Source organism: Haliaeetus albicilla, chromosome 27, assembly GCF_947461875.1.
Source record: "Haliaeetus albicilla chromosome 27, bHalAlb1.1, whole genome shotgun sequence".
NCBI lineage: Eukaryota > Metazoa > Chordata > Aves > Accipitriformes > Accipitridae > Haliaeetus > Haliaeetus albicilla.
In genome coordinates, this window is record NC_091509.1 from 8,709,207 (window position 1) to 8,728,002 (window position 18,796).

The 18,796-nt window shown below is 35.8% G+C and overlaps 1 protein-coding gene across 3 annotated transcripts in view; it reads right to left on the reverse strand.

The window, feature by feature from the left end:
* The window catches only part of GABRG2 (gamma-aminobutyric acid type A receptor subunit gamma2), a 72,275-nt gene that overhangs the window by 2,737 nt on the left and 50,742 nt on the right, over positions 1–18,796 (reverse strand). For 2 of the 3 annotated variants that reach the window (XM_069773097.1, XM_069773099.1), the window contains exons 7-9: positions 4,841–4,993; positions 2,573–2,778; positions 732–755 (exon numbers count right to left, since the gene is read on the reverse strand). In XM_069773097.1, the coding sequence (XP_069629198.1) occupies positions 732–755; positions 2,573–2,778; positions 4,841–4,993 (383 nt within the window). The remainder of the gene's footprint in view (positions 1–731; positions 756–2,572; positions 2,779–4,840; positions 4,994–18,796) is intronic. The other variant, XM_069773098.1, reaches the window with a different exon arrangement.

The window sequence follows — 18,796 nt, forward strand, 5'->3', positions numbered from 1 at the left end:
CAACAATTCCATTCCATAAGTATGTAAATTTTTTGGCTTTTCTTCTATGTGTTTTCTTTTTTTTCCCTGATTCTTTTTTTTTATGAAATCTCTGCATTTCTGAATGAAGATAAGCTTTAGATGTGGAACATATCTAGATATATTTGTTAATTTGCTAAAAGTGTGTTGATCCAGTGACAGCATTAAAAATATATATGCATCTTAAACCCTTTCAAAACTCTGACTTTTTTGCATAAGAAACAGCATTTGAGTAATTGATAATGACAATGAATTTTGTTCAGGTCAACATCAGAACAGATTTGGTTTTATAATTTGGAGTGAAGTCACAAAGGTTAAAAAGAAGGGATCAGAGTTGAGTTCTAAAAGGGTGTACTGCAGGCTTCTGGTGTAGCTGGTGCTATTGGATCCCATGGCAAATTGAGAAAGAGAGGAGCAGAAACGTTTTAACATTAAACTCTCTTAATTCATGTGATCCAATAATGTTAGTCACTCTTGAAATTGGGTAAGTTCAGAACCATAGTGAATCAGTATTTGGGCTGCTGAATCAACTCTACAAATTGTTTAGAAATATGTAACCATTCTACTTAATTAGGAAGTTAACTTGAGTAGAATGCTTAGATGTCTCATTAAAAAAAAACAAAAAAACCAACAAAACATCACTCTCATATAAGCTCTAATAGTTAAATTCAGCAGTCGCATGCAGTGAATTTCCAGTGCAAAAAACATTATACCTTGAAGGAAAACATCCGAAGAAGCTTTCATTTTGTAGACAGAAAAGAGAATCAGAGGGGTTTGGTTTAAATTAAAGAAAGGAAAGAAAGAAAGAAAGAGACAAAAATAATATAAATTAAAAATATGTTTCTAAAACATAGTAAGTCAAAAAGAACTAAATTTATAGAAGGGTTGGGATAATAGCAATTTAAACAAGTATCTGTAATATAAACCCCCCACATTTTTCACTTGTCACTGTTTTGTAACTACATCTGGGTCAAAGACATAAGATATCAAACTCCATTTAGATCTTTTCGTATTCCCAGAGGATTCCAATCTTTTATGTTAAACTGTTTTGAAAGAGACCATTCACAGTTTATAAAAACACTTTTTAGAAAAAATTCTTTTTACCTGCAGGCTGGGTCCTTAACATCCTACTTTTAAGTTTTTTAGATTCTGTGATTAGGATCCAGGCAGTCATTTATAGTTCTGTTTGTCCCCAAATGCTCACAAATAAGTAATGTAAAGAACAAGTAATCTGCCCTTATATGGACATCTTTTAAGTGAGACAACTAAATTTGCTCTTTAATTGACTGCGACAGACACACATGCACACAGCCAGCCTTTTATTTTGGCCTAAGACAGGCCAGGACGCATCACCCTCTGGAAGTGCCCCCTTCTTTCTTTTGACCAAAAGAATCCTATGATCAAATTCAACTTTAGCATACCTAAAGTTAGGTGATAATTCTTCCTCTGTAGTCTTATAGATGTTTTTTTTAGAGTCTACTTCTCATCAGCTTTTAAAGTTGAAAATATAGGAATAATGCCTAATAAAAGGTTCTTTAATTACTTTTTTCTTTTTTTTTTTTGTGCTGTATATTATAGCTAAGAGAGAATATCTTCAAAAGTCCTTGAAGATTTTAGCAGAGCAAATCCAAGTGACTTCATTGTTTGCTAGATGCCTGAAATGAATTTGAAAATACTCTCTATTAATGTAAAACACTTGTTCTTCACATTTTTCACAGGCATATTTGGATTTTTTTGTAGTCGATTAGGCTATTTTTCCCTCTAGGGTTGTACACTAATTCTTTTTACCTCAGAGATGCTAGACAACAGACTTTTCAGCTCAGTTGCAAAAAGCAAGGAGAAATCTGTCCTGGACAAAATAAACAACAAACTTTTTCCCTATCTGGGCAAAACCCCAAATCCCTACTGAGGTTATTTCCAGGATTTTTTTATTGTGGTTATTATATACACTTTTTTATTATTGTGTAGCATGCATCCGTAAGTAACATTGTAAACTGCTAGTCAAATCACTTTCTAAGGGAGAGAAGTAGATGAAGGAGGTAAGAAATACAAGAAAAAGAAGATAAGGAAACAATGAAAAGGAAACAGATGCTTAACGGGAAATTAGAAAAAGCACACTCCATAGTTTGAATATAAAAGTTTAACAGTAGTCCTGATAATAAGAAAAACAGAGTCATGTCAATAATATGGACATAAGTAAATGGCAGAGAATATTGCTAAAGCTAAGACAGAGAAACTGACAGTTCTTCCATAAAGGTCACAGAAAGAGCTCTATGTGTAACATAAATAATGGTTTTGGTGATAGTTGTGATTTGCAGAACTCTTTGGTTAAAAGGATCATTATTCTAAGAAATTAGTTTCTCTGGTATCCAGACAACTGTAATATATGAGCTTTTCATTCTCAAAGTGAATGTTTGCATTCCTATTGATATGAAGAAAGAGTATATATGTAATAGCAAAGTCTGAAAATAAAGTACAAGCATAAAGAAGGATTTAAATGCTCTCTCAGAAAACCTAATTGAATTTTAGACCTTGCTGGTAAAAAGATACATACTGGATTTTTCTTCTTTTTGTCTTTATCCTTGCTTGGCTTTCTGTTGCTGACAAAGTAGTGCAAAGTTCCGTATTCCACCAGTGCAGAGAAAACAAAAATAAAGCAGACTGACACAAAAAGATCCATTGCTGTCACATAGGAGACTTTGGGAAGAGATTTACGAGCAATTGTACTTAGCGTGGTCATTGTCAGGACAGTTGTAATACCTGGCAGATACATAGAAAACAACAGAAATATTATTACTTCAAGTAACAAACTGATTTTGCCATTTATCTCTCTCTGACTGGTTTTGAAGTATGCCTGGAGTTCAAACATATAGCAAAGATATTAAACAGCACATCCCAGATGTGGATTCAATGAGAGCTTTTAGGATTAACATGGGGTATGATACATTTTTGCACTGCAAGTGCTGCTCTGCAGAATACTTTGGTTAGATGGATTCTGATTCTAAGAAATTCAATTTAGTTTTTTAGTTTCGTAGTTTATATCGAGGGGGCCTTTATTTATTTTTAATTGAGAAACTTAGTTTTGGGGTTTGTGTGCTCAAACCCTTAAACAGAGGTAGGGAGAAGAGAACTTGTGTCAGAGTGAGAAAATCATGGTGGAGAATAAAAATCATTTTACTCCATTCTTCAAAGTAACCTCAAGACCAATCTCAAACTTTTTGTGCTGTTGAGATATGTTTTGCTTATTTTTAATTGCAGGGTAATGATACCCTGCAAGTAAGAGACATACTTGCAGCCATTATATGAGGTAGAAATTCATGAAAATTCTTTAGAAAGCATGTAATCCAGCAGGAACTTCAGGACAAAATGTGTGTAGGTTTGTAAGTGCTACATAAAGAAATAAAACTGTTTCCTTTCTCTTGTCTAAATGCATTGTAGTTGTATGCAAAATAGGCTAGCCCCACACAAATTATCCGCTGCTTGTTATTTAAGTGATTTCTTGCATATAAAGCTGGAAGGGAATGTCTGTCAGGGCTCCTTGTAATTGTAACTCTGTGAAGTCAGATTTCTCTCTGTTCCAGAGCAGTATCTCTTCTGGCCTTCATAAGTGACTGTAGTCTATAACTGAGAAGAACTGTGACATGCCTCACGGTCCCTTCTCCTTTCAGAACATTATCGCCTCTACTATGATGTGAAGAACATTAAAAATGCATCAGAACAGTTAAAATCCATCACATTTTATATGGCAAATTTCATACCACTGATTTTACCTCCTCAGTGGTACAAATAGACTAATTCTCAACAGAGGGACTGGTCTGTTTTGTGTATCTAAATAAAATTTAAAATAACAGCTGAATGCCTTTATTAATTTTATACTTCTTTAAAGCAGATTTTATAATCTCTTTTTAGAGAGGATGTGGAAAAGGCAATAAAATGCTTATAACTTTCTGTCATGGGAGCCACTGGTCCTCTATTCCTGTGTTTCTTTCAAGGGAGTTCTGGAATGAAAATGCTGTCCCTCATTTTGCATTCCAGTGCTCTGTGCTGTAGTTCTGTAAAGAAATGAAAATGCAGAAGGAAAAACTAAAATCATTGTCACTTGTGTGAATTTAATGCAGAAATAGAAAATGTGTTTAACCTTCTCTAGTTGAATGCTTCTACTTTGCTAATTCTTACAGCTACAGCTCTTTTGCACAAGCAAGGTTGATTTGGTCTCTCTTTTGGTTTATTTGTGGAACAGTTGCTAAATGTGTAGAAATTGCTAATTCCTATTAATTGTGTGTCACATTTTCACGTATAGGATTTTAGATCCCACGAAATTCAGTTGATTTTGTGGCCTGAAGGCTACATTTGATTGTTGGTCCCTAAAGTAGAAGTCAGGGTGCTACATTCTCCCCTTTTTACCGCTATGGCACACAGGCAGCCAGAAAGATTGATTTACTCTTGGTAGTTATTTCATTTGTATTGCTAGTCACTGTGATATGGAAGTAAAGCAAATAAAACTAGTGCATTCCTGCCTCTAATCCAGCAATGTTCCCCATTCTTGATGTTTATAAAAAAATACTGCTGTCACCAGAAAAGATGCAAAATTTTTATTGTAGGCAATCTACAATACTCAGAGTTAAGTTCTGACACAGTGAAAAGGAAGAGATGCTAAGATGGTTTAGGCTGTGTTATCCCTTGGAAATTACTACAGCCCTTTAAACTAGGAGAGCTCATGTGAAATTTTCTCTCCTCTTACATTTACAAACTGGTGATCCACAGAGGTGTCAAATAAACATCATAACACTTGAATAAAAGCAGGAAGAAAAAAACAACTCACCCAGTGATGTTCTGGCTGGAACTGCATCCTTATTAATCCAGAAAGAGACCCAGGACAACACAACAATAAGTGTGCAGGGAATGTAGGTCTGAATAGTGAAATAACCCATTCTCCTGCTCAGGTTAAAGTAAACAGACATGACTACGTAGTCTCCTGTAAAATAAAAGCATACTGAGATGGAATAATATGTTAAAACCCCAACATAAAATTTCTATATAATAGCTAAGGTTTTCCTATTTATGTCTGGGTTATATATATTAAACTGATTCACCAGATATACTGATGGCAAATATATGCATACCTCTTCTTCAACGCTGGTATAGCTCAAGAAGCAGTGGATTTTCCACACTATGAAAGTAAACGGTCTTGCAGGTTCACTTAGGTAACTTGTACTTTAAGATTTCAAGGGTAAACTCCCTTGCATAGCACAGCCGGCTTATTTCTACCCGTCATTGCTCATAACTTGCAAATGCCTGGTATAGTCCTCTTACAGCAACTGAGCGAGTGGTGGTGGTCCAGTGAATCTCCAGTCACCATGCTGTCCCTCTTAGAATGCTCTCAGCTCTGCTCTCAAATAATGCATGCTTTCAGATGTACTCTCTAAATTATTTATGTTCTTAACTATTCTTCAGGGCTAGGCTGTGTCAATAATTAATTTTTTATTTGCCTGCAGATCTTCTGTTGCATTATCTTCTCTAAAAGGACTTGAACCCACATCTAAGTGCCCCCCAAAGCCAGGCTATATGTTATTCTGGTGTGCATAACACATTGTTCCCATTCAATAGTTTTCTGATTCTTTTTCCAGGTTTTCTTCCCCTCTCAAACTATTAAGTAAATTCCATCTGGATTCAGGAATACAGCAAGGCTACAGTTTTTGATGTATTTTTTTCTAAACTAAAAAAAACCTAGTTCTCATCTTTACTTCAGATTACAGCACTCCTGGGAAATCTTGATTGCAGAAGAACTACAGAACCCCAGGCTACAAAAAACTTCATTGCAATTCAGTGAAATGCAGTCCAGAGAAGTCTCAAACTGAAACAGAATACGATTTGCAAATTTAGAGTGAGATAGTTTTCCAGTGTTATCAAAGAGACTCTGTGGCTAATATGTAATAAGCTTAGATTGGTACCTTTAGTTAACATTGAGTTCTCTGTTTTCAGGCATAATTAAAATTTTAATTTCACCCCAAATAATCCCTTTGAGCCTGGTCACAGAAGAAACTTCAGAGATCATTTTTCAGGTGGTGCTTCTTTGTTATGTTATTTTCTTCAATGTGAATGCCCATATCCCAGGGATTAACTGGTTTTAATTTAATTATATTATGTTATAATTAAACTAAAAACTTAAAAACCAAATTATATGTGTGGTTTACAAGGAGATATAGCTGAATATAAGCAATCAATTTTAAAAACTACAGTCTGATTATCCCCTTAATTCATAGAGAAGTTTGCATTATATGTGTATGTCCTTCATATGCCAAAACAAACCCAAAACCAAAAAAGTTGCCACTGTTCAGGAACACTGTAAAACTGAAGCCATAAAATTACAGTATGACTCATTCTTCATCTCTCTGGATCATGTATTAACTTCCTGAGAAGTGATTATTTTGTCAATTTTGGGAATTAACTTTTTCATTCATTTACCTTCATATATGCTATTAATAGCATTGGTATTTCAAAATTGGGCTTTTTTTTCCAGCCATACTATGATAGAGATTACTTTAAGCAGTAGCTGTATTACTTCCATGCAAACAGTTTTAAGGAGAAGGCTGTTTTCATGCTCAGTGTTATTATTTTACTTTAATGAGACAAAAATTTACCAGACGAAAGAGGTGAAATATAAAGCCGAACATAAATGAAAACACAAAAAGGTAAAAAAGACTAGCTCAGAATTGAAATTAAAAAATCAGATGTTTTCCTTCTGTTATTGCTGCTTTTTCTGAAGCTGCAACTGCTATAGACTCCTTTGGAGTAGCTGAACAGATATATCAGATCCTAGTAACTACTTTCTCCCTGGTTTTTGTCCTGTACTTGGACAGGTCTTTTTGCCCAACTGTTTTGGTAGTTCTAGCACTCTTGCCTTGTAGGTTTTTTTTATTCAAAGAACCAAAAATATCAAAATCTAGTACACAAGCCAGCATTTTCTTACAGGTATTAGAGTCAAATCCAAACCTCAGCACCTGTGCTGAGAAAACAAACAGATAAATCCAGGTGACCTAGACCAAGGTGTACTGCAAAGACTTCATGCATTGTCCTTGTTCAATAACAGTGCATGCGAACCAAACTGAAAGGTGGTGTGGATAACATATGAATATACATATATGTGTATATAGAGATAGTAGCCTCAGTCCTTCCATTTTATAGACCTTTTCCACATACATTATTTTAGCGTGTTTTTTCTAGAAAGCTTGGTGGTGAAAGTCTGGGGTCTTCATGTAGACTTGTTTGGATTTTTCCTTTAAAACAAGGAGTGGTTTTTACATAGTAAGTTATTACAATAATATTTTTACATTATTATATGCATTATGTTAAAATAAAAATATTTTTTGTTTAAAATGTAATGCATAAGAGCTTTTAAAATATTAACTAACTTGTAAAGGTCTTAGTCCATTCAACAGCAATGAAACATTACTTTGAATTCTCTGTCATCTGAAAGATGCACTTCAGAGGACAATTCATTTCCATAGAGCAACAGCAGTGTCCTGTCACGGAGCATTTGCTACACAAACTGGATACAGTCCACAGGGAAGTGTTTTATATCTAATTGAACACAATTCCCTCTGTTGTTTTTTGTGTTTTTTTTTTTTAAATACTGGACTTCTTAACCAATTATGTTCAGAAATAGCAAGTCTCTGCTAAGGTGTTCCAAAAAGTTAAAAAGTGATGTAATTGTTGCAGATTTTACTGAACCCTCACAAATGTTATTGCACTTTCCTTTATGCAAAGACTTTCTTTCCTAATGGATTTATGTGTAAAAAAACCCAAACCACTCCAGAATGATATCCATAGGGAACATTGTATCAGCTCCTGATATTTATAGACAAAGTCCACAGAATTATCCTGGCAGATCTTATTTCTCATGCCTTTTAGAATTGGAAACATTTTACTGAAAGCTCAGGGAAATAAGAAACCATATATACTTTATATGGGCTTTAAGGTTTCTACTAATGGAGAAGTTAAATCAGAGGAAGTAAAAACTTCGGTGTCAACCATAACTTGGCAGGCAGTGTGCAGTTGACCAGTCTGAAGAATCGCTCAAGGATGCATGAATTCTTTTGTATTACTTGTTGCTTTCTAATCTGAAAGCCTGCTGGTGCAGGCACTGTTGCGTTATAGAGTAAATTCTACTATTTCAGAGAATCTTACTAAAGAAAGGAACAATGTTAATACCACGGAGAGGTGTTTTGTTTATTTTTTACCTTGCTTGGTTGTGATTTTGGGAAGTGGGATGTACTGATGATTTTTTTTCAAGGCAAGAGTGAGAATAACAAATGTAAATTAGGAAATGCCAAGACAGGGCAAGCCAAAAATTCTGTAATGTATTGAATATCTCTTCTAGCCTTGAAGTAATATGAACAATTGTAAATGAAGTATTAAGGAAAACAGGACTAAGTAGTGGGGTGCTCCAGAGGAGCATCTTGCTGTTATTGCCTAGTTTACGTATGTGTCGTTGGAATAATATAACAGCAGGCCTTCTGAGATTTTGATTAAGTACTCTGAGAATACAAATTAATGCAAGACCAAAGATGTGCAATTTAGGACCTAGTATCAGTTGTCATAACATGTACATCCAAAATGTAAAATGCATTAAGTCCTCTGTGGAACGTGGACTTGACAATACTTTGCTTTAGTCACACCCTTCATGATGGAATCTTGCCCCAGCCCTGTTTTTCTCCACATTTGTTTTTTCTGACTCTATTCATGGACTTCCCTGCTCTTCAGCTGGGACCAGCTTAAATACTCTCTCTTATTTTTAGATTATCTCTGTGCCCAAAGTGATTTTTCACTCCTGGTGTGATGCTGGCATGAAGCTGTCAAACTAAGACATTATTTTAGTAAAAATGGCCAGACTTGATCCTTAGCACAGTGTCATTCATTAGCCCTCACTTGGCAAATTGATAATCTTTTCATTATTACTTCATCATCTTTCCCTGAGCTCTGGCTCTTGTTTATCCAGTATTGTCTACTGCGCAAGAAAGCTTCTCAGACTGCCAGATTGCTGTTTGGAGGGCTAAAATACTTTTGGATTTTTCTAGAAATGAATGATAATGCAACCTGGCAGTATCTTTGTAAGAAAACATACTTAAGTACTTAACATTTGGCACCCTAATTAGAAGATTTTGGATTACTTAGCCTTTTACCAGCGACCTTATGGGCCTGCCGCCCATTCTAGGATATATATAACTATTACATATGTCTAGAAAATAATACCTAGATAATTTTCAATTTTTAAAGAAATACAAAATTTCCCTGGAAAAAATAATCTTATTATGTTGAAGAGCATAATAAGTCATCCTTAATATATTTAGACCTCATCTCTCTCTCTCTGTATGAATATATGTATTTCTCCTATTCCCCTGTATTCATCTACATTTGTATATATAGATAGACATAGTTTTCTTCATCTGAAGATATGATAACCAGTTAATTAGTTTCTTCAGTGACATATATTTAAACCAGAATGCAGTCCCTTGGGAAAATGCTATCCAGGTCATGTTTATCCTCACATATAAATACTCATATCATGTTTTCTACTAAATGCATATTCCTGCCAATTATGTTGGGAAGATCATGAGAATCAAGGCAGGCTTCTGACTTGAGCCACATCGTCTTCATACTGCTGCTCTGGATTGGAAGCTGGCAATAATCCCTGCTGCACAAAGAGAAAGTGCATGGGCCTTAAGTCACTTCTAGAGTACGAGGTATTTTGAAAAGGAGATGCATACCATCAGTATCCAGTGACCATGTCCTTAGTAAACCCTTACAAAAGGTTTTATTTCTAACAGTCCTGTGCCATCCTAATTTACACAGACTCAAAGCAGTCTATGTGAACTTTGGGAATTGGGAAGCTCCTCCTACCATACACTTGTGTGATATAGTAATTTGAATACCAGGATTCAGGCTCTGTTAGATGGTAGGGGAAGTGACTTCCTGATTTGAGGAACCATCTGTGCATACGTCCTGGCCTAAGTCCCAAAGGTTCAATAGAAGGAATTAGCGGTGCCAGGAAGCATAGCCAGGGGGAATGTACACTGTACTTAACTGATTTAATCAGCACAGTGGGTGTGATCCTTCATTGCTTCCCAGTTGTGGAATCATTTATACCTGTGCGAAGTGAATGGGAAATTATACCCATTAGTACTCTCTTTATGCATGTTTAAGTGACTGTGCAAAGTTTAAGGGGGGGGGGGGAAGAGCGGAAACAAGCCTCTAATTTGTACTCAGAAGTGATTTGGAAGCTAGTACAAATGCTAGAGAAAAGAACAGCTTTCTAACATCACAGGAAATTGGTGTCTTAATTATAGTTTAGGTAGCAATACTTATAGCAGAGATTGTCTCACACTTAACTATTATAAGATTCTGTTTTCTGTTGTTTAAAAGGCTGCTGGATTTAAATTATTAAAAGAACTGCAGAAGAGCTTCAAAAATTATATGTTGGCCATCTGGTCAAGTTATTTGTATGTGTCATTTCAGTTCATTCTCATAGATGGTTTTGGAGTGGAGAAAATTCAGTGTTTCATTTCTGTTAAATATATGGAGTTTTGAACAGGGAATTTGATTGGGTGAAGGGCTGGCCTTTTTATATGTTGGCATTTCTGTGAAAATCTTTCATGGCTAAGTTAAAAGTTTTGGGAAACAACCAATGTGTGCATAGGCATGTGTCCATAGACATAAGAAGTTTTCTGAGAGTTTTTAAGAAGACTATTCTGACTAGCCCCATGCTATCTCTGTTTCTTACAAAGCTACACACCACTGAAGGGCACAGCAAAACCAGGTGGATGGTAGAGGTGGCTCTGTTCTTCTCAAACTTTATTTGTTCCATTATACAGTCCACTACCTAAAATCTCCAGAATTTCTCTGTGTGCTGAAAGTATACAGCACATGAGCTCCTCACCTCATGCTGAGTCCATGGTGTCAGGGAGCTTCATTGTGGAGCTCTTCTCCCCCAGGAACTGGAGGTGTTCTATCTCAGGGTCTGAACAGGATTTTCCTTGAGTGTTTGGTTACCTCAAATATTTTTGCCAGTGTTTAGTAGTATGAAAATCAATGTGTATTTTATTAATTTGGATAACGTTTATAATTTAGTGCTTTTTATGCCTAAAATGTAAAAATCCATGGAGAAAATAAATTATATAGGAGAATATTGATGATGAATCAATAACTGGCAGAAAAACGCTACCAAGTATGGTTATTATATCTTTTTAAAACTTGAAGTTTTCTTCTACTAGATGGATTTGTGAAACTGCTGAGAAAAAAAAAGACAAGACAGGAGAATAGTAATGCATGAGCCAAACTCTCCCAAAATTTCAGGCCGTCATTTGTTCTTTAAGGAGTGATCAAATGACTAGCAACTAGGATTAATGTAGGTCACTGTTTATATGGTAAATAATAGGCACAGTTTTGTTAGCTCAGCCAATAGCTGCCACATGGTTCATACAGACCCAGACATGCACCAGCTGTCCAGATTTCCAGTGGGTTTTTCTCTCCTAATTTTACACAGAAACCAAACAGAAAAGAGCAAGAACTTTTAAAAGATTTTTTTTAGAGAATCATATGAAAATATAGATAGAAATGGAACCTTTTCTCAAAATTAACTCATATAAACAAGTACATAAGTAAATAACTTGTGTAGATACGGGAAACCCTATCCAGTCATCTTTCTGGATGAAGTATACACAGGAAAAAAGCAAATGAAAAACAATCGTGCCACAGGAGGGCACTGTCCCCTCAGAATAGAAAGGAGAAATGATTGCAAGTCTGCCAGTGGAAAACCGATTCTTAACAATTTCTAATTTTTCTCCTCATTGAGTGTTTGTACAAACACTCAAATGGCATAACTGACTTCTATGGCTCTGTTAATAGAGGAGCACTTGTAAGAACTAAACCAACTCTTGTATGATAGAAATATTACTAAAGTAACATCACCTTTGTGCTACAAGTAATGAGTACTAACTGCATAAATTGTTAATGAAGAACAACTGTGGCAGCAGAATTTATCTTCATTTCCTCATAAATAACTAATAGATACATCCTTGTTCGCTCTCTCTTTTACTGTTAACATGGCCAAGAGTCTCTTTTCTGTTAGGCAGAGATCATAGCTAGCACTGATGTTTGGTTTTTTTAAAAGAATGAACAGGTAAATCGTAGTTTAATGGAAAAGATGTGTTTTCTTGGTTCTAGTCGTGGTACATGGAAATACCATTAAAATAGTAACATATGATTTCTATAAATAACTCCTTTAAGGTATGAGCTTTGTTGTAAGTTCATTGTTGTCAGTACTTTAAGTAAAGTCTCACTCTGAATGAGTTGTATTTCAAAAAAATAAAATGCTCATGATGAATTTGAAAACAAAAGGTTTTAAAAATGTCTCAAATACTGAAAGGCTTTAATCATTGACCGGTTTGTTTCATGATGTACCCACACTTAAAACAAGATGATCCCAGACCCAAAGGGTTTATTGTCTAAGTTTGCAATATTCAGATTTCCAGAACATGTGAAAAACATCTGTTATTTTTCTAGAGCTGGCATTATTGCATCTTGCTGTGTATTATTTCAGTGCCTTACATTTCTGGGCTGGAGCTACGTACCCAAATCCTACCAAATCCATATGAGCTTCTAATTCTTTCTAGCTCTTAAAATGCCAACCTACTGGACCAGTACTGACTATAAAAATAATAGCAAATGGGACCAAAAGGATTCTAAATGCATCCTTCTTTAAAAAAGAGTCAGGCTTGGTGCCATTTTTATACAGATATTCAGTAATAGTAAATAATAACTGGTTGGTAAGCTTGTGGGGCGTTGCCTGTAAAACAACCCATTTCCTTCATATTGTGCACCCTTCTTCTACTTCTGACAAACTGGAGAGCAGCAGGGTTACCCAAAAACTGCTCTCAGTGGAGAAATAAAATAAAAAAAAAAAAAAAAAGGTAAAATATGGACAAAGGCTTTTCTCTTTCATGTCAAAACAGGTGATGGTACCAGAGCTCTGGTGTATGCTCTGCTCAGCAGTGGCTGAATGCAGATCACTGCCCCCAGGGAAGGCAGGAAAAGGGGAGAATGGGACACTGGAGTCAGACCTCTGTCTCTCAAATCAGGCCAGTGTCAGACTGTGGACTACATTGTACACTGCAGCTCTAATCTAGGATGAAAAATCATGCAAATAGTTTAAGATTGGTGTATTTGTCCTGATGCATCTTCATTTGGATTTTGTCCCCATCTCTTTTCTTGCCTTGACAGGGCCTATATTTGGAATTCTGCTGGCATTTACTGTCTTGGTGAGGGTAGTGAGTCAGCCAGAAAATGCGGTTCAGTTAGATGTCTTGCACAGTTATGGTGGTATGAGGAAAACATAATATTTTTTCTAAACACACAATTTTCTATGAGGATTCAGATTTAACCCATTTAAATGATTCTCTTGTATAAAACTTAAAATGACCTATTTTTGATGGGTTTTTTTCTTCTTCCAACGGATCAGAAAGTTCTTAAGACTGTCTGGTTCAGTACTAATAAAACCGTACTTCTAAAATTGGTAATTTGTCACATGAAGAGATGATATTAGGTCCTCCAGTGCAATATGTTTTTACATATATCACAGGAAAATAATTTTGGCTGAAGTATTTGATCACTGGGCACATGAGTGAATTTTCATAAAGATAGGACAGAAATTTGATCACAGTGCTGATCATAAGCTGATATTTATGAGATTTATTGGTGTCCACAGCCAGAAATGAAAAGTCTGGGGAAAAGGCAAAATCAGAAGGAACACTGTCCCCAGATATCTGACCATGAGACCTTCTCATTATCTTATCCTTTGCCAAATGCCCTTTTCATTGTTTCTGTCCTTCACCATTTTTTTGTTCTTTCATTGACTCATTTTTAGACTGCATAAGGGCCAGACAGTTTCAAGAAATAATTAAGTCTCTTCCTTTTCAAAAGTGCTCGACAGTCTCTTTCCCTCTGAGGTTTAGCAGCAAAATACCACTATTGTGTCATAGGGAAGTCATGACGTGAAATAAAATACAGTGAATGTTTACCCTTTAGGGCAAAGAAGGAAAGAAAATCTGCCATGACATTGTAGATATTTGCTTGCAACAAACTTCAAGCACTTGGAAGCGGCGCCGTTCTCTACCTGACTGTTGGCACTTGCTCTGTCTGGGCATTATATAAAGAATGGGGTGATTCACGGTCATTGCTGATACAGCACAGCAACTGTACTAGGTGATTTCACCCCAATTTTAAATATCCATTTCTAAGCCGTGATTATAGCTTGATTATGTAATGAGGTAAAACAATATTAAGACTTTGACAAAGCTTGCACTATAGTCCATTTATATAAGATTATCTCTGGGATTCAGATAGCTGCAAGCCTGGTTTTCAATTTACATTCCAAAGGATGAATCCTAACTACATTGCACAGCAGGGAGGAGGGTGGGGGATGGGAGAAGATGTCTCTTTTTTTTCTGTCTTTAAAGAGTAACGTGGATGTCTGTGTGCGAATGTGCCTGACATCAAACACCTTGATTTCCTTCGGGAGCAGGGAGAAGAGAACTGGAGTTAGTTTATGTTTGTGTGAAATGACAAGCCCAGCTGATGAAACTCCTGCAAAATGAGATGAATCATTACAGCCATCCAAGCAAATGAAATTTCTTTATGTATGACATGACTTTCTGCCCGACAGGTCTGGATTTTGTTTGGTCCTTGGCCACTCATTCCACTTGAAGTGCTGTTTTCTCAGTTCATTTGACAGAATGTGTTCCACTTCTCATTAGTTTCTAATTATAGGAGGAAAGAATGTAATGACACTAGACAGTAATTAAAATCTATTACTGTTGTTCCCACCTTCCCTTTGAATTCACAGAGACAAGATTCACCCTAAGAATTTTTTGTTGCTGAAAAATGTCAGTATGTGGAAATGTATTGAGGGATTGAAGGTGAACTTAGGTGTGTTTGTTTCTAAGGTTCCATCTGTGAATACTAGAAGTTGGAAGGGAAAATGAATGTTATTGGCCCTATATATTTACATACGATTTTTTTTTTCCTAGTTTGGGACATAATTACAAACAACTGATCTTTTTTATTTGTTTTTGAAGGCAGCTAAGCTACTACACTGGCATTAGCAAATACAGGAGGATTTTTCGTGTGCAAGATTAGTGTTCAGATGTGGCAGCAGCATGATGTAATAGGTTGCAACTGCTGTGAGTGAACCATTATGCTCCAGTGTGTAAATAATCTGCAAATTATAGAACCTTCTGCTCCCTTTCCCACTCCCCTCCTGCCTAGGAAGCATCAGCCCTGGATGAAAGCTCAGTGTCTCATCTCTGAATGGTTAGGAGTGGTTAGGTTTCTGAATAACCTGTTCGACTTACTGTGATAGAAAATTGGAACAGAGATAAAAAATGTGAAATCTCAAGTAACGTGAGAAAGTAGTCACAATTTCCAGGCAACACAACCAGTTGGGGTGCTGTTCTGTTAGAAATCTTGCTGTGCCTGACACATTCAGGCATCCTGTGTCCTTGGCTCTTTTGGATGTCTGGTTGTTTTCTGAATACCTAAGGAAAAGCTGTCTGCTTCAAAAAAATTATGCACGTATACCTAAGGGCTCTGTGCATGTTTAAAGCAATGACTTGATTAATTTTGAATATTTGATTTATTATCATTTTAATAATAAAGGTTTGGAGATACAGTGAAATCACCAACATAAATAGGAAATATTTTTTATTATATTTCATTAATTTTAAGGTATCCAGATGGTATACCCACTTCCTGGCAACATCCAACCCTGCCTGCTCTTACATACAGGGAGAACTGGAAATAACTGGTTTGTTTCCATACTTCAAAGCATGAAGCACGCCACATCCCTGGTACTTTAGATCAAACACACTATCAGGATTATGAAATGGCATGAAATAAGAATTGTCAAAGCTATGTAAATTTTATCCTATTGAAATTTTCAGCAGTTTGCATCAAGGAAAAAAAGCACAAAATGGTAGCTGTTTTTGTTTTACAGGGGTGGTAAAGAACAACATTTATGCTGTATCATGGGTCTACATATTTGGACTTCCTAGACAACTGTGCAAAGGATTTGTGTGAAAAGGGAGTGTGGGCAACTCCAGGGGTAATAAGATAAATGTAAGATGTAAAAATGGGAATGAAGTTAAAGGTGGTGCTTTGAGGCCTAAGTTAAAAACTGCTAACATTAAGTACCTGAAATAACAAAGTTAAAAGCAAATGGTCAATCAAAAGGAATAGACAACTCCCAAAGGGAGTCAGATCTTAGGTGGACCAATTCCTTTCATGGTGTCATCTCAGCTAATCTGATATGAGACATTAGGGCTCTGTTTGTGGTCAATGGATGAGTCTGTGGACAGAATTGCTCCCATACTGGCTTAACAAGAGACCCACATGCCATCTATGTACTCTACTGTAGGCTTCCTAAAATTTCAGAAGTGGTTGAAAATTAGATACAGGCCTATTTGCTGAACACCACAATAGAAGAAAATAAAGTATTTAATATTTTTGGTCTAAATAATAACAGATTTACAGACATGTTAGAGAACTCCCTTGAAATTAGTACTGTTTAAAGAGTTTTGTGCATGTCCTCATTGCTGAAATGTCTGCACAGGACTAATGCAGTTCATAAAACACAACTTCTCAGATTTGCTTTTACATCTTTATAAATTGTCTTGCATGGCAAAGGTCATTCTGGAATTCTTCTGAAAGCCTTTTGTTCTGAGAGAAGAGGAATTTGAGGATACAGTACATTTAATCTTTGATCTTGATGTTTCCAGTTATTTTCAGAGCCAGGAGACAGTATTACATAACCTGAGGCCACAAAAAAACTTTATGTTTTCTTCTACTTCCTCTCCAGAGGAGAGAAGCATGACTGCATGGAGGCAATGTTCTGCAGGGGAGCTACAGATTTCACAGATTCATTCTGTCTGAACCCCCCAGCAGAAGAAATATTTCTACAAGAAAGTACCACTTGAACACCAGCATCTCGCTTCCACTGAATGCACAGGGAGTTTACTGGAAAGACAGCACCATAAATAAAAAGCCCAAGTGATGCTGGGAGGAATACAACATGCTTTATTGCTCAACTTCCAGCACTGTTTATTATTATTATTATTATTATTATTATTATTATTATTATTATTTTAGGATTTCAATTCCATTTATTTTTGGCTTCCTTTAAATATTTTAGAAGATTTAATCAGCAAATATTTAGTTTTAAACCCCCAGGAAACCATCTAAGTAACCAAGAAAAGACTAAAACTCACCCAGGCATGACATCCTGGAAGGCAAAACATCAAGGAGCAAAAGTAGTACAGATCAAACCCAACTTCCTTCAGAGCTCAATGTGATCAGCTATGAAATGTCATGGCCTTCAGAGAGCTAGGGCAGCTCAGTAATGAAAGAAAATGATGTTGAGCACAAGAACCCAACAAAGATGCATAGTGAAAAGTAAATTGGCTTGTTGGAAAACAACATAGCCCAAAAATATCTCAAAGAAGCAGTGTGGATTATTGGTTAGGACACTGAAGCAGCAGGCAAGATATCTCAGGTCTAGTCCCAGCTATCTCACTGAGCAGCTGTAGAGCTGTAGGACAGCTATTTCTCTTCTCTCAACTCATCTTTCCTCCCATGGATGTTCTTTGGAACATGTGCACACTGTGTGCTTCAACAACATCTGGCAGATTCTGCTCTAAACTTACATGGAAATATTTAATGGCAGTGGTTGAAAAAGAAAAAAATAATATTTAATGTAATTATATAATATTTATGAGTTATATTTATACTTATAAGGTAATATTTTTCTTTGGCTTCTCACACAAAAGAAAACTAGAAAATGTTTTATTATTATTATTATTCTGTTTCTGGTGATACTACAAAGTACCAATGTAGACATGGTCGTACAAAGAAGCAAAATAAAATGAACTCACAAATGCTCCTATTTAAAATCAGAGCTCGTAATCAGTGCTATAAGGATTGGTCTGAAACTTTGTGCATTTTTTTCCAAAAACTTCTTTCTTAAAATACAAAGAAAAAAACAAATTTCATTCAGTTTTGTCATGTTCATGTCTTGTCTTGTTTCTGCCAGAAAAAAACAGGCTGTATGCTTTGAAAAAGTTTTTGTACACCACGGAAACAAGGTGACACCTACAGATGATAAGAAAATTCAGAAAATAGAATTTTGGAAAAGAATAAAAATCCTCATGCACTGGCACTTACAAAAAAATAACAATATTAAAGGTGATATATGCACAAGAGTTAGATTATTTTGTTGTTATTTAGGATTGGATCCCTGCACCTTCCACTGAAAAACTTGCCTATATTCAGAATCTGGCTAACCACTAAATGATATGGGTTCTTGAGTGATTATAGTAATTCTGAACTTCCTGATACTCCTGATTCTTACAGGATACCCCTAAGTAGCTGAAGGGTAACCAAATGATTCATTTACTAGTTAATTAAAAAGTAAGTGCATAGACCAGGTAGTGATTATGCCACTGAGAGAGACAGTCCACAATTTTCTGTTTCTTTTATCAATGACAGGCACAGCTGGCTGCAATACATAAGTGCATTTTAAACTTCCGTTATTTGCCTCTGTTGAATATTGACTTAAATTATGTAGCAAAAGGTAATTCCGTTGCTTAAAAATTTATGGTTTTATCATAAAGGCTTTAAGTGTTGAAAAGGTTGCAGGATTCTGCAGAGAATCCTCCCAATCAGCTTTCCA